This window comes from Pelecanus crispus, chromosome 2 (assembly GCF_030463565.1).
Source record: "Pelecanus crispus isolate bPelCri1 chromosome 2, bPelCri1.pri, whole genome shotgun sequence".
NCBI classification, from domain to species: Eukaryota; Metazoa; Chordata; class Aves; order Pelecaniformes; family Pelecanidae; genus Pelecanus; species Pelecanus crispus.
Window position 1 is genome coordinate 160,556,321 of NC_134644.1, and position 16,114 is coordinate 160,572,434.

General features: G+C 38.1%; 1 protein-coding gene across 2 annotated transcripts in view; it reads right to left on the reverse strand.

Annotated features, from left to right (window-relative positions):
• Positions 1–4,884: 4,884 nt before the first annotated feature.
• TAF2 (TATA-box binding protein associated factor 2) overlaps positions 4,885–16,114 on the reverse strand; it is a 68,366-nt gene continuing 57,136 nt past the window's right edge. For both annotated transcript variants that reach the window (XM_075704760.1, XM_075704761.1), the window contains one exon: positions 4,885–6,477. In XM_075704760.1, coding sequence (XP_075560875.1) covers positions 6,212–6,477 — 266 coding nt within the window. In that variant the 3' untranslated portion in view covers positions 4,885–6,211. The remainder of the gene's footprint in view (positions 6,478–16,114) is intronic.

The window sequence follows — 16,114 nt, forward strand, 5'->3', positions numbered from 1 at the left end:
TGACTAAAACTAGCAAAACAATGATACACTGTCAATAACTTCCGTATCAACTTGAAGAGCTGTACTCAAATATTTCCAAAACTGCTAAAAAACCTTCTTCCCACACATACTTCAATTCGACTCCTGGGAGTCCAAAGTCTCTTTTATAATGCCAAAGTTCACGGCATGAAAAAAATTGAAAGATTTAGCAGAAGAAGTGACTAGAAGTTCAGCAGAACCAGTCACGTAAGGTAAGACAGGTCCAGGGCTGCTCCTACGTAGGCTGTAGCTGGGCGCTGGAGGAAGAGTGTGGCCACCTTTCTGTTGCTCTCACGGTGTCCCCTGGGCTTCCGCGCCGAAACCCACGCCCAGGCAGACCCAGCAAGGCTGGGCACAAACCGCTCCAGCACCCACGAGAAACAGAGGGCTACTCACACAAATTCAAACAGCTTTTAAATCATGAGCGAGTTTGAGTCATCGCTCCTTTTCCTGGAAAGGTGAGGAACAGATAACTTCCAGAAGAGGCTGTTTTCCCTGAAATAAGTTATTGAAAAAGGGAAGAGTCAATCAGGTCTTGACATGTGCTTTCATTCCTAATGTGCTTTCAAACTTTTTCCTTCTTTTTAGGGCATATTTTCATTGAGAAGTTTTATCAGGTACTCACATTTTACAGTATGATTTATTCATAAAATATAGGAACACTTAGAAAATGAAAAGTGCATTTTCAGAACGAAACGCTTCATATTAACACTCTTCTGAAATTCAATTCTGTGGATAAAAGTAAAATAGAACAAAATCGAATAATAGTAAATAAAAAAAGAATAAAAATAATTTAAAAACCCTATCTGACCTGAAATGACCTTTGGAGTAATTTTTGAAGAGCGTTTCTTTCGCCCTTTATTGTTGAGACCATTCCTTTTTTATTTTCAACACAGCAAAGAAAAAAAATAACTGCCAGTCACGTAAGCTCATCTCACTCCAGCCTTCCAAAATTGCCAAAATGAATCCAATTCAAAACATTCACGCAACCAATTCACAACAAAATTAAGACTCCCAAAGAGGTGCAGATGTAAAAACTTGAATTCGCCCTATCGTATTGTTTTCTCGGAGTGAAGTCACAAGGAGCCGCGGAGCCAAACGAACCGGCTGCTGCTGCCAACGGGGGTTTTGGTCCTGCTCATGCCTCCCTCCCTCCCTCTCCCCGCTCCACCCTCGGCCCCGCAAGGCGTGCATCAGCCTCGCTGCCTACTCAGCCTCTGCCCAAAAGTTTCAGCTCACTAACGCAGCGAGCATGAGCCCGATTTTATTTGCAGGTTGGAGAGCTGTGTCGGGCCCCAGAAAAGCCTGGTTCGCACCCAGAAAATCCAACGTGGGACTGGGAGGAGGAATAGCTGGGGGGAGAGCTCGCTCCTCGCTGCATCGGTGGCAGCTGTTAGATCAGCCCAAACCATACCCATGCAGTTTCACTTTTACTCAGAAATGAAAAAAATCTAGCTAAATATGCTTTCAATTTTTGCTGTCACTCTACGATGTTTACCACAAAAGCGTTCATGCTTTTCTTCCTAAGCACCATACTAGACGAAGTACGCTTCAATAAAATACAAAGTCTTTCTAATGAAATCATGACTTGTCTACATCAAGAAATGTCACTAACATTGTAGATTTATCTGGACAAAAATAATAATAAAAGAAAACTTTGCAAATGCGTTTAGCAAAACTATATTTAGGATATCAGGTGACTATGGAATAACGGAGACTTTATAGATTAGCTGCCATGGCTTAATGTGTATGCAAACACTCATATAATGTAAATGGCAATAATAATATAAAATCAGGAAACAAATACATATTTTATGAATAATACGTATTTTATACATGTATACAGATATAAACACATAAAAGTACTTAAATCTCATGCAAAACTTTCATATTTACTGGGTGTATTTTAAGGGCCCTAGTGCAATACTGACGCTGCATTAAAAATCAGGTTCCTAATTTTCTGTGGCATAACTGTCTTAAGGAACTAAAAATATTGACATGACTAAAAATTCCTTGTATTAAAATTTACATAAATCATCAGATTTGTGTGAATATGAAATCAACTAAAACTAAATGGGTTTTATATCCTAAAAAGCTAAACAGTGTAAGGATACTTTGTTATCATTGATAAGAAGCCTCGTGCCAGCTGGAGTACTTTATAGGACGGCACAATTTATGAGAGAAAGATGGTACCTGCTCACCCAAGAACTCAAAGAAGTTGCATCCTGCTTGTCCTTCCTCCACAGCACCAGGACAGACTGACAGGGTCTGGTAGTGAACTGATCAAAGCTGAAACGCACGCTTACTTGGACAGCTACGGCAAGAAGCTCTATCCTGATCAGACACTTGAGCGTGTCTACAAATCTAAAGAGATGCAGCAGTTACTTCGTGGACATTTTATCCTATAATTATGCTGAGAAATAAAGAAAAAAAGCAAGATGAATGAAAAGTCTGCATTAAAAAAATGCATACAGGTCTTTTAATATTACATATTTTCCCTACACTATGTGCATTATAATGTTTAGAATGAACAAAACAAAGGAATTCATGTTAAAAACTGAGATGTCAAAATAAATTCTCCAGCCTTTGACCTCTTTGCGCATTTTCAGGAACATAAGCATTTCTACTTTATGTGTGTGGTGCATATTCTTCCAGTATTTGGATACTACCCCACCTACATCAAGTATTTCTCCTTTTGTTTCAAGGAGAGTGTACTACAAGCCAGAAGTTTTTAACAGAAAATCAGAACCCAGACCAAAATCAACTGCACAGGTTACTGCCAGCCTACGAGGTTTGAAGGTGGCGAGGATAAAGAGCTTAGTCCACTACCCAAATACAAAGTTTTAACTTGATGTCAGGTTATAACTTTGAAATAGTCATCGATTTTTCAGTAGAAGAAAAAACCCAAGCTAAATTGCGGTCGGGAAGATCCTTGGCAGGCAAGGACCTCTGTTTCCTAAGCCTCCCACAAGGGCCCATCACATCCAGGGAGCTACCGCAGTAATTGCACCGACAAAAATGGAAGATCGAAGAATCCACGAAAACAAACTATAGCAGCAAGGTCCCCGCACTGTGGTAGGGCGAAGCATCCCATAAACATCCCCTGCGGACATTTGCCAGTCTGCTGCTTAAAAACCCGCAAGAAAGGAGCTTTCGCACCATTAGGTGCCTGTTAGACTATTTTTCATCTTAACATTCAACAAAAATATTTTTTCTTGCAAATAAAGCTAATCCCTTCCTTCCCACAGGAAGCATCAAGAACAACTGATAAACTTTTGTTGTAGCAGTATTTTAGGTATTAGAAGGCAGAGTTCCTTCCTCAAGACTTCTTTTTATTCTAGACAGGGAATACTTCGTTCCTTTTTTTTTATTCTAGACAGGGAATACTCAGTTCCCCCCCCCTTTTTTTTTCTTATATGCAATGTTTCCTATTGTTTCCATTTAGGGGAATTTGCCCACCTATTTCTTAAAATGTGTTTCCCCAAATCACTGGCACTTGATAGAAGAATTACTTTCACATCTTATACAAAAAATTCCTGCTAACCCTGAAGTGAGTTTTGCTTTTTGCAGTAGTTGCTCACCTCCATGCAACCAGATGCTTTTTTTCCCTCACTGCATCTTGCAAGATGGGGGAACGGCTTGCTTTCATGTACTTCATTTTCCCTCAAATTCAGTAATTCACATTCATTCCTACTGAATTTTGGCTTGCTACTTTTGGAACACCTGTGCAACCTGCCTAATTATTTTGACTTTTGAGCACACCTACCAGTTTGTGAGCACTGCCTGTCCACGGAGTAACCCCTGCAGACCTCAAACTTACTTTGCATTCCATAAACACATTAATGGATATTCTGAACCAGGACCATGAAATAACCTCAGAGAGTGCACTGTAAAAGTCTTTGTAGATTTTTTTTTCCCCTCCAGTTTTCTAGTAATGGTGTCTTCACTGTGTTTCCTTAGCATATATTCAGTAATTCACTTGAAGTCATACAGCCAAATACGATGCTCAAATTGCCGTGTTACAGCTCTGCCTCAGTTCTGTGCCTGTATCACTAAACAATACGTTTCCCCTCAGCACGAGAGTGTAAACCCACGTCTCCAAAAGTAGAAACTACACCAGCCTAAATTATCCATGACCTCATTTTTAAAACATAAACGCATCTGCCTTCGCTCTACTGAACAATGCCAGCTTTCACTGCTTATTAGCCCAGGTCTCCCACAAACACCTTTGGCACTGTTACCTCACCCCTTAGCCAAGGGAAAAACACCTAAAAATATTTCCATCGAGCTGTTTCCTATAGCCTCCCAACCTCTCCCTGTGACTCACAGTTCATGATGCTAACGCAACAGCTTGCTGGCTCAAGAGAGGCGGTGAGCTGAGCTGTACACATGGCTGGTCTACCCAACACACGCTCAGTGCCTCATTCTATCCCCACTTAAGTGTTTTCCTGTTCCTTTAGCTCATCTAAGCTGTAAGAGCTTGCAGTTGTTGCTAGAGAGGAAACAAACCACAGGGAGGTGGGCTTCACCCAACGCAAAGAGCTGCTGGCGTGGCAGCAGATGGGCGCCACATCCCGCAAGGAGAGAGGCTGCGATGCCGCCCGGGTCCATCGCGTCCGAATCCAGCCCAAACGTATCTTAACGTGTGTTCCGAGTACAACGATTAGCGCAACTATCCATGCAGTCTTAAAGGGATATGGCGTTTCAATAACAAAATAAGTATATGCATATTACAAAATACCTGAGTCTATCATCTTTCCATTCTACAGCTAATTTGGTATTAGAAAAACTACAAGATTCAACAGCAGGTATATAATATAAAAGTATTTATTAACTTTCATGAAACAGAATATAGCTTAAAAAAAATCTTCTTGGGTCCCTGTTGAACTTTCTCTCTTTGCCCTAAGAAGGAGAATCAGTCTCTCACAGGAATTTGGGGAAAAAAAATTTAAAAATATTTAACCCAAATACAACCATCTTCTAGAAAGCCAAATGTGAAGCAATCTCTGGGCAACAGAAGTCAACCAGTGCATGGAAATAAAACCCCTGCCTCTACATACAAATAAAGAAAATACATAAAAAGTGGCAGAGACTATTTACCTCTATTATCAAAACTTCTAAAAACTAAGTTTTTAAATAGAACATTTGCTGGGTGTAAATAGTACACTGCATAAAACACAGCTAAAGAAATTTAAATGTATCCATCATTTAAAGTCCCAGGCAAAGCTTAGTCTACTAATGTATTTCTCCTGTGGATTCATGAGCTGATCATATAGAATGCTGCCAAAAAAACCACCCTTCAGCAGGAGGAAATATGTATTTTTCAATTTTTAAGCTTTTCAAAAATATTTTTTTTAATTTTAGCAAAGCTATCCTTCAAAAGCATATTCCAATGTCAAGCTTGAAGAAAAAAATTCTGCCTCTGTCAAAATAATTTGCAAACTTTATTGGATTTTTAAAAGCCTGATTACAGGACAAAACATGCATTAAGCGTTTTGCTAAAATTCCAAAAACATAATTGCAGAATGTCATTATATTCAAAGGGTCATGTCCATAATAAATACCTGCAGCTTAAAAGCAGCTTGGAATTTTTTAAGAGTTTTGGTATCTGAAAAAGGCAAATGTTCTGTACACTGTTCTTAAAATTCTGACGTTACATGGCAATGGTTAAAGCAAGAAACAGCTCAACTGAAGACTACAGAAAATCCCTGTCTTCTCAGGAGGTCCACACTTGGTTATACAACACTACTCTGGAAACAGCACTTCACCAAAGGTCTGGCAATTGGCTTCTGCTTAAAACATGCTCTGCCTCATAACATTCTTCAAAGGATTAAAACATAATTGATTCTGGCAGTACACATGGTCAGCATGATGTGCAGGGGGTTGCCAGTGGACATGGGGCCCTTACATAAAGGGCTGTTTTCTTTGTTTAAAATGGAAAAAAGAGTGGGAGGTGTGGAGAACAGTGAAATACAAAATGACTCAATCATAAAACATTTTTTTGAATCAGATTATTTCAACAGCTGCATATGCAAATAGAAGGCTTCAAACAAGGACGGTGGCAGAGCTTCTGAATTGCTAAGGCAATTCACATATTCTTATTTCCATAAAAAAAGATAGAACCTATAGTTATATACATCCTTCTAGGTATTCAGAGAATATTGCAAGTTGAACTCCAGAGAAGCTATCAATATCAGTCTGAAAGTGATGGGGAACGGATTGATCGTGCACTGGCTGGACTGTTAGAGAAAGCAAAGGGATCCTTTTCCTTTTCCTTATTATCATGTTTATGTTTATGCTTATGCTTATGCTTGTGTTTCTTCTTCTTTTTCTTGTGCTCATGGTGGTGATGGTGATGGTGATCACTATGTTTTGAGGAGTTTGATTCTTTACTAAACACAGACAGTGGAGCTGCTGAGACAGGGTGCATGTTCATCTCTCCCGAAGACTGTTCTTTACCTAAAAAAAATGGATATAGTGGGATTAATAAATGTTTACCTTGCATTGTTTTCAAACATAAGAATTCTGAAATATTAGATCAAACCTACATTATCATTGAAACATGCAAACACAGAATCTGTTACTATACTTGTACCATTTGTTTTTTGTTTTTTTCAGAAAAGGCTCTGAGCATGCCATATGCTTCCACACTACTGACAATTTTTACAGAGGAACTCCTTCCTGCCTCGAAAGTATAAATGTATCCCAGACAATTAGGAATAGGAAAGAGCTAAGAAACTGCAAGTTATACTAGCTTCTAGAAATTAATTTTTAAACAGAGTAGGAAGGCCACTATACCATGAATCATGAAAATATAACTGCTCATGAAAACTATGACATAAAGTGCAGGACTGGCATGCATTGAAGTGCATTTCTGGGATGTGAACTCCTTTTAGTCAGGAGCTAAAGCTCCGTGCAAGAACAAACTTTTTGATACTGAACAGAAGAATTAAATCACCTTTTCCAAAAATTGCATCTTACAACCAATTTAGCCTATTTGAAAGATTATACAAAGTTTTGTTCTTAAACAAAAAGCAAATTCCAATAAAGACAATTACACCATCTTTATTCGTATATATTTCACAAATACACTAGAACTACTTATATATTGAGTAAGCCTGGTATCTGAATCTGAGGAGAGAAAAATCTGATCCACGACCTCTCAATTCCTGAACCACTTTCTCATTCTCTCTCTGGCTCATTTAATATTTCATTATTTCACACAAACTGCAATAGCTTCAATAGTAGGGATTAAAGGGCAATAATCTTGGAATACCATTGTTAATGAGTGGAAACACTTGGAAGGTAGGAAAGCTCGAATTCCTTTACGCAGAAACTGAATCAAATCATGTGCATTGCAAGGATGTGCTTTAACTACTAGACAAATGTAGAAAAGTACCATCTGATTTTTCAAGGCAACTACTCCGTTAAGTTTTACTTAAAATGCATTTTCTTCACAGCTGCTTTAAATGTTGGGGTTCCCCCCGCCCCTTTCAGTTTTTGGTGAAAATATGCCTGTTGTATAACAAGGAATTATGTTATATCCTTTGCAATTATCTTTTTCTGTATGTTTGAAAATGGATTTTTTTTTCCCAGTATATCTTTTTGGCTGGTTGGTTTTCTATCTTTAAAGGCAAGAATGATTTGCCTATGGTAACGATTCCTGGAAGTCTGAAGAGCCAGCTCCCTGTAGCATGACAAACAAGCATTGAGAAAGATTTCCATGCAATCTTTCCAGCCTTACCCATAAGATTAAGAGCTGATTCAATCAAGCACATAGATAGGAAAGTTTCTAGACAGTACAGCTGTTCTGGTTGTTTGTTTGTTTTTAAATATGGCTGGAAAAAACCAAAATCTACATCTGTAAGCAGTGTTTATAATTCAGAATAGAAATACAAAACATTTCTACAGTGAGGATAATCGATTACTTGGTGGAACCTCTATTGCTTAAAGTCTTAAACAGCAAAAGTGATGAATTTCTAGAAATACGTTTGGTCTTGACCACAAGAGGTGAATATGGTGCAATATAAAATTCTGCTGATGTTACAAAGGAGGCTAGACTAGAGTAGAACAGTTTCCTATAGACTTAAAATATCTAATATGCACGTATTTTAAAAAAACACTTTAATTTTTATTTCATCAGAACTATGCAGTAGTAAGCTCATGTTATCAGTGCAAAGATTTATTGTTAGAACTCACAATGACTTTACTTTTTTATGTATATTATGGCAGATAGAAGATAAGCGCACAAATTCAAATTTCTACCTGCTGACTTCAATGCACAGTTACTACAACTTTTTTACACTGTTACCTGGAGCAGTTCTCAACAATGCAGACAGCATGCAAGTATACTGAATTTGATGCAAAAAGATACAAGACTGCTTCACAATTTAAGAATTTCTAATTACATTTCTCTTAAGGAACTCCTACCTGTAACTAAACCTATCCCCATAACCTGAGCTCATTCCTCTAAAGCATACAGCTTTTAAACAAGTAAGAAAATTTTCTTCAGCAGCTGCAAGCATGCAAAACCAGCCATGAAACAGAAGACAGAATGGTGGAAAAAGGAGCCTATCTGACTTGGGCCATTAGAAAACTAATGGTTGGAGGCTGTACCTCAGAAAACCAAAGCACACAATATTTGACACCATTAAAATAGGCTACAGTAGTTAAAGGTGAACTGTTGCAGTGACACAAACACAGCTTCTATCAACACAGAAATAAAGGTCGTGGCAAAAAGCCTGAAGAAGACCGATCAGTATTCGTCCATGAAAGATGTACAAAAGATTATCCAAGGTATGGAACACATTCTCACATGTTCTCAAGCTACCGGCACATGATCCATTAAAATATACAAGGCAAACTAAAGTCAACTTAAAAGAAAACAAAAAACGCACACCCACGACACAAACCCTTAAAACTTCACAGCTCCATTAGTTCCAAATTGTGAAGTTATTTTTATATTGAAACTGAACTTGTAGGTCTAGACACTACCTTTGTAACAACCTCAAACCAAAGCTAAGCCTCTGAGCTTTAAACATTTTAACCCAGTATAACTGGTATAAGGACACGGGCTTAAGTCCGCAGGATGCAATCAAACAGACCCTCTTGATGCTGCTGCACTACCTGCCACTTAGGCAAATTTCCTGCTGTTTACTGAACTACCAGCTCTACTAATGCAACAGTCTGCATTATCATTTCTTTACTTATTTCAGGTAGGTTATTAAAAAAAAATTATTCTTTAAAGCAGTTAAACATGCATGACTGGAGCAAGTTAGGGAGCAAATACAACAGCAGCTTAAGCCAACAGGACTGAAGGGGTGGTGATGGGCACCTGGAAACTGAAAAAGGCAGGAATATCTTCAGGAAGAGGAGAAATGGGATTCATCTGCAACTCAAGGGCTACTGATGCTTAAGGAGACAGTCAACACTGGTAATATGTCACAAATGTCAATAAAAAGTGAAAGAATGTCATTACAAGAATCTGTTTTCATGGAGCCAGTACGAAGAGTACACACACACACTTTCTTAATAGAGGTCAATGACAGCTATTATCTATTGGTTTTTTAAATGCAAAACGAACAACTATCCAGAAAATTTCCTCCTACAACTAAAGAGTGCTTTGAAATCAAGAATAAAATATACTGATCCTGGATGATGGCTCAGAAAGGATGTATGCAGACTACTGAACTCAGTTGTCTGTAAAATGGACAGACCTGTAAAAGCTCTATAAAAAATTTTACAGATTTGTACCTGTAAATTTCACCGTTAAATTTGCAGAGCACTTTTTCTTCATTTTAATTTCTTTTTAATTAGTATCTACTTAAAGCCCATGCCAGGAACCTGCCAAACTAGGAAAGCAAGGCTAAATACTAATTGCTTCACAGGGCACTAATATCATCCTCATATCAACAGAGGTAGCCGGATTGCTGCAAGGAGGCACGGAGCACTCCCTCTTCCTGCATGGAGCCCACTTCCTCCTGGCAGAGGGAGCGGGACTGGAACCCGGGTTTCTCAAATCACAGAAAGACACAGTAAGTGGAGGGTGAGCCCAGGAGCTCGCTTCTGAAGTGGTTAGTAGCATTCCTTGGAAGAAAATGCACATACATGCGTCTATCCACTTGGATCCCCTTCTGTTTGGGATGTGGAGATTCCAATGTAATTATTGGCTTTGCGGTGTTCCAGCTAGTTGGGTAGGTGTTTAAAATTAGACAGGATTACTGTCCCATGGGAAGAAGATCATAAACTTTGTGCACACCTTGTCACAGGGACCGATACAAATGCTGTAGATATTGTGAGAGAGAACAAAACATGAAAACACAGATCTTGTAGTTTAGTTTTAGAATGAAAGGGGTTAGATCTTGATACGCTTTAAAGTAACATTTTCTGTCGTAATAAAAATCGCTGTCAGATAATTATAACATCCTGTTCATCAGTTATCTAGGGTAAATTTTTTTTTCTTTTTAAGAATCATTGGTGCATGAACATTGAACAATGTTGTTGAGTACAGTGTTTTACCTATTTTACTCCTATTGAACCTTTACAATTTGGGAACACGTAACTTGAGACTTTAACATACCAACAAGCTTTCAAAGATCTTCCATATGGTCTCTACTATATTTCTGATTTTGTGTGAAGAGGGTGGGACACCACAGACTTACAGTCTGTTTCTCTGCATGTACAATCTATTTAAAACAGCTGTCTTGTGTAGGACTTTTCCAAATTTACACTTGTTAAAAATGACCCCATTTGCACCCTGATTTATTCAAACGTCAGAGAGGGAGAAACCAACTTCACAAATCACAGCAAAGGGTAAGGCCCATGGGTCCAGTGTTTTGGCTGAGGACAGGCTGGTGCTCCAGAACCTGACACCAACCACCTCTGGGAAGAAGAGGACATCAACACAAGCACACGAGCACTTAGTACGTCTATCCCAGAACCCAAAGAGAGCTTGCTAATGAGAAAAATAATGCACTCTCTTTGCCTAGCAGCTGAACTGCAGCTCTGGCTAGCATTTTCTCTAAAGAGAGAACAGTAAAAAAGCTGAAAAGATCTTAAAATCTGTTTTGACAATTACCCTGTTTTTCCTTATTTCTACTTTTCTTTTTTAGTATTACCCTGGAAACATCCAAGACACTATTTTTTAATTTAATGCTGTGTTTATGCATCTGTTGAACCATCAACAAAGCACATACAGAAAGTTACCAAGCATAAATAATTCCAAGCTTCCAGAATGCAAGTGTCGTCATTTGTCTTAAGAAGCAGACTCTTCAAATTATGTATCTCTGAAAAAAAGTTATCAATTTTCTATCTAGTAGAGTGTTCTTTTAAAGACCATGTGACAAAATTAAAGTTTGTGAGTGAGAAGTAAAGGTCTAGTTAAAGAAAAACACCAAAACACCCAAAAGTTTTCTGAGGATGTACTAAACAGATCAGTTAATTTGGCTCCAACATAAAAATTTTAAGTAGTTCCAATTTACAGATTCGTTTGACTTCATATTTTTTAGTGGTATTTATATCCAGACACATAACTCCTTATACGTATACCAAAGGATAGCATCTACTAAAGTACTGCATAGACGGGCTGGTGATTTAACTAAAATATCCTTTTAACTGGTAACTGTTTTATTAATGTCCTCATTTGACTCGCACGTAACAACCATATTGCTTTGTCCTTACATTAAAATAATGAATAACTGTGGTGTTATTTTTACTACATTTACTTTAATATTCTAGAAAATTCTAGAGTATTCCCTACTCTGGGAAAAAAGAACATTTAAATCAGTAAGTCAATTCAGAATACTTTGTGCCTCTAACAGTTTCACGTAGTTCACTTAGAAATTTAGTTGCTAGCCTTATCCATCTTCTAGGTTTGAGAGTGATCAGCTGTTTTCTCAGAGACAATATTATGTTGTTTTTACTAAATCATGTAGTTGACACACTGCAGCCACACACTGATGCAATTCTCATTTATGTTGTCACTTTATCTGCAGGTCTTATGTTTCTATTAAAGCTGCTTTCATGCACTTTAGGGTAGTCTAACAGAACAGTTGTAACAGCTCTCCTTAAAAAGTAAAGCAAAAATCCATCATTGTCAGTGGTGTCCTCATATCCAAAATGTGTTCATTTATATATTTGTCTGTGTGCTGGTTTTGGTAACCCTTTTTGGCAGGGAGCCACTAACTAATGGCTGAACTTTGAAGTACTGCTGCTTTTATAGCTAACTCTAGTAACTCTGCTGAGCTGCAGATGACCGGGCTTTTTATACAGTTCAGACTGAATTCCTATTAACTACTGTATCCACACTTGAAACATGGCAATTTACACCACAAGCTCAAATCTACTGTTGTAAATGTACTGTTTAAACATGACTACAGTAGTTTCCCTCTACACTTCACTGCAGTATGTGCTGTATCCAGTTTCAAATCGTTCCAGAAACAATTCAATCCAGCTACATTATTATTTCCTGAAACTGCACACAGTAACTGTGATAAACAAGATCACAATCCAATCAACACGTATGACTGTGGCCTAGACCTTCAAAGTTTCAGGTACACCTACATGGTAAACGGAGTGACCTACAAGGTCAGCAGTGGAAATTTCCAGTTTGATTACCCTGGAAAACAGCAGGATTAATAGAGTGGCCAAAGGATTTTTCTGATCGGTGTTCGAATGCTCAGGACATGTCCTCAAAGCCCACTGCTCCTGAATGTGATCAGAAAAAGGACTGCCAGCGTACAAAGAGAACATCACTGTACTTACTTTTTTTTTTTCTTTTGTATAAATAAAGAAAAGAGAGAATTGGATACTGCTTTGTATCAACTATCAAACTACCAAAAATAGTTGGGAAAATTCTAATTAAATGTTTATCCATGATGACCTGTTGAGCCATAACAATGTGTAACTTCACTGGTAGATCATGCAGGCTACAGCCAGGCATTTATTTTGGAAGCAGAAAAGAACAGGCCAATCAATAACCACTGACACATACAGCAGAATTTTTTCAAGGTTAATTTTGAAGTATTGTACTTTCCGACGAGTGAAATATTAAAGTAAATAAAGAAGTGTATCTTAATCTGATTTCACTGAAGTCAACAACGTATGATAAGTCAACCTTACAGTCTGAAATGAGAGTTTAAATCTACTGCTTACACAAAATCTGATCTTGAAATCCTTTGGGTCTTAAGAGTAGGGAGCATTACTACTATTCTTGATGATTTAGTAACAAATAAAAATCTCTTCTTGCATTAGAAATGTGACCTTGCACAGCTTTAGAGGCTCAAAGGAGGCTACCGTGTTTCTAGTCCTTAGGGCAGATGAATAATCAACACAACAGTATTCAGACAGTTCACAACTGATGTTTTGTTTGTTTTAAGAACTTCTTGAAAAACACAATCCCTTATAACTACCAGAGTCCACAGTTCCATTATTGCAGACAGGATGCTTTAGTAGGATTTAAAAAATTTTCTATATGAACAACTACGAAAGGTGCTGTAATTATAGTACTGAAACCTGTAGTCCTGCAAGAGTTGTAGTACAAGACTTCTTTTATTGCCCTTGCAGCATGTCTCAACCCTAACCTTTCACATCCATGAGCAGAAGCATACAGAAAAAAAGCTTTTAAAGGAAAATAATATTTTCCTGGCTTTATGGGGGTTACATCAACTTGAACAAATCCAAATTATCATTAGGGGTGGTGTGGGGAGTGTAAAATTAAAAAAAAAAAAAAAACCCTAAAAAAAAACCCAACAAAAAGGACTACACAGATACGGCAGGATTTAGACTCAACATGAACTTCCTCCTGGCAGCTGCTGTTCGCAGGCGGTGTTTGGCTGATGACCTAACACTTCATGTGACACGTGGGGACATAACCCACAGCTGTGAGAGGAAAACTGAGTATGGACTAAGAGCTCGCTGCCTTCCAAGTAAAAGTCACAGAACTGAGGCAGATACAAGATCTGACAGATTTACTAACAAGATACTGAGACCATTTCAGAACCTGTTGTCAATCTATTTCACAATAATCACTCACTAAAATGCACCCATCCTCCACCATTGCTGCAAAAACTCAAAGGCCCTCAGGAAATATTATCTGCAATGCCTTTGTAAAACAGAACACTCCTATGTGTGAACAATTTTATTTACGTATGCTTTTATTTTTCCCCATCTGTTTGGCATTTCTTCTCAGAAGTATGCTATTTCCTAAAGACTGAACTGTCTTTATTTACTCAGTCTGAAATTCATACATCTCTGGTTCTAAGAAAAACGCTATGAATAAGAAACAGGTGAAATTTTAGAGGCAAAGAATATCTGAAGTGGAACTGTTTCTAACCACACAAACAAAAAAAAAAGAAATTAATCTGAAGTGTTTCAAAATAATGCTTTTCAAAGGCCTTTTTTATAATTTTTAATTATTTATAATTAATTCTGTAGCAAAACCCAGCATTTGTCTCATTTATTACCTACAAAAGAAAATGTATGCCAGTGTGCTGAATGCCTCAATGGCAGAAGTGAGAAGGTCATTCAGCACACAAATGAAACTCGAAGTAGCTTTTCCCTGCTGTAGGTCTACAAAAGCAGCAGTCAACTAGCCATTACTCCATTCCTGATCTGACCTTACCCTTTCTGAACTCTAGCGCAAACTTAATATGCAACAGTCCTGGAGCACAGAGCTGGCATACAGAGGGTCCCGTAAGTCCTATTTGTGAAGTATTTGGCAGAGTTTTGTTTATGACTTTATATTCCGTAGAGTGTGTAAATCTAGTAAAAAAAAAAAAATTGTTGCAAAATATCATGTAAGAGTTATAAATACTAATCCTCAGTGGATCAGCTTTGCACTTGCGTGCCCTGGATGTGTCATTCTTTGCCGTAACAGAAAATGAGATGGCTGACCATAACACTGAGGACAAAATTGAAAGCAGCTCTGAGAAGTTTAAAGTGAAGGTTGTGCAGAATTAGGCTCCTAAGTTCATGAGAGCAACCTATATGCAGCCTTCCCCTTTACTCTGCTGAAATGCCCATGATTTAGACAAAAAGTTGTGAGTTTTGCTACTCTACATATCTAACAGCAGATCCATGCTGGTGGAGCTGGCTGTACAGGCACATGTCATTAACCAAAGGCCATCTGGAATCCAGAAACTAGACCTCCCTGTGTTTTATGTCCCCATATGAACTTAATTTGTTAGCTGAGCAATGACAGCAGTTACCTTTTATAAAAAAAACCCAAAACCCTTGGTGGCTAGAGCATCTGCCAAGGAAGTAAAAACGTAAGCCCTAGGCCCTAAGGGAGTATGAGCCTACAGCTTCCACACCTCTGGCCAGCGCCAAGGCACTGGCCTCAGCAGGACACTCAGAGCAGGAACATCCACCAGCCCTTCTCTTAAACAGGGCCACTAAATTGCCAGGTCACAGGGAAAGTAGATGAGGTTGCCTGTCAGCATAGCTCAGGACCTAGGGCACTCAAGACGGAACCAACGCTCCAGATCCTGCTGCCAAGGTCTACTTGTGTTTTACGTTAGGCAATCACTGGATAAAAACAGAAAAACAACCAAGAAGGTAATTACTCCGAATCCTACTTCTAAGGCCAAATACTTCACTTTTACACATTGCAGTACTGCAACCTTAAGACCTTGTTTTGGATGTGTACCGAAGATCTCTCAAAATGCTTGTTACACAGTCACACCACCTCAGCTTAGCTCCACTGGCACATTCTGGAACTAAACTTAAGAAATGTGGTTAAAATATTTTGAGAAAATGAGACTAACCACTGAATTTCTTTGCTAGTGACAGATAAGCAAAGAATGTAGAAGTTCATCAATGAAGCTCAGTCTCCTTTAAGGTTTTTAAGAAACACTATTCTTTGAGAAGTAATTTTGCCAAATATTTTATGAAAAAGATACTAAGAGAAGTAGGAAAAGTGCTTGAAATGAAACCATTTTACTCATAGATGCAATCTTTTCAACTTTGAAAAGCCTGTCTAAGCATCTCTGAGGTTTGCATGTTTTTTAACTACTGTTGTTAAGTTATAAATCATTAAGATTAGAGATTTTTTACCTGAATAGTCTTGCTGTTTTTTTTAAAGTTAATCTTCAAAATT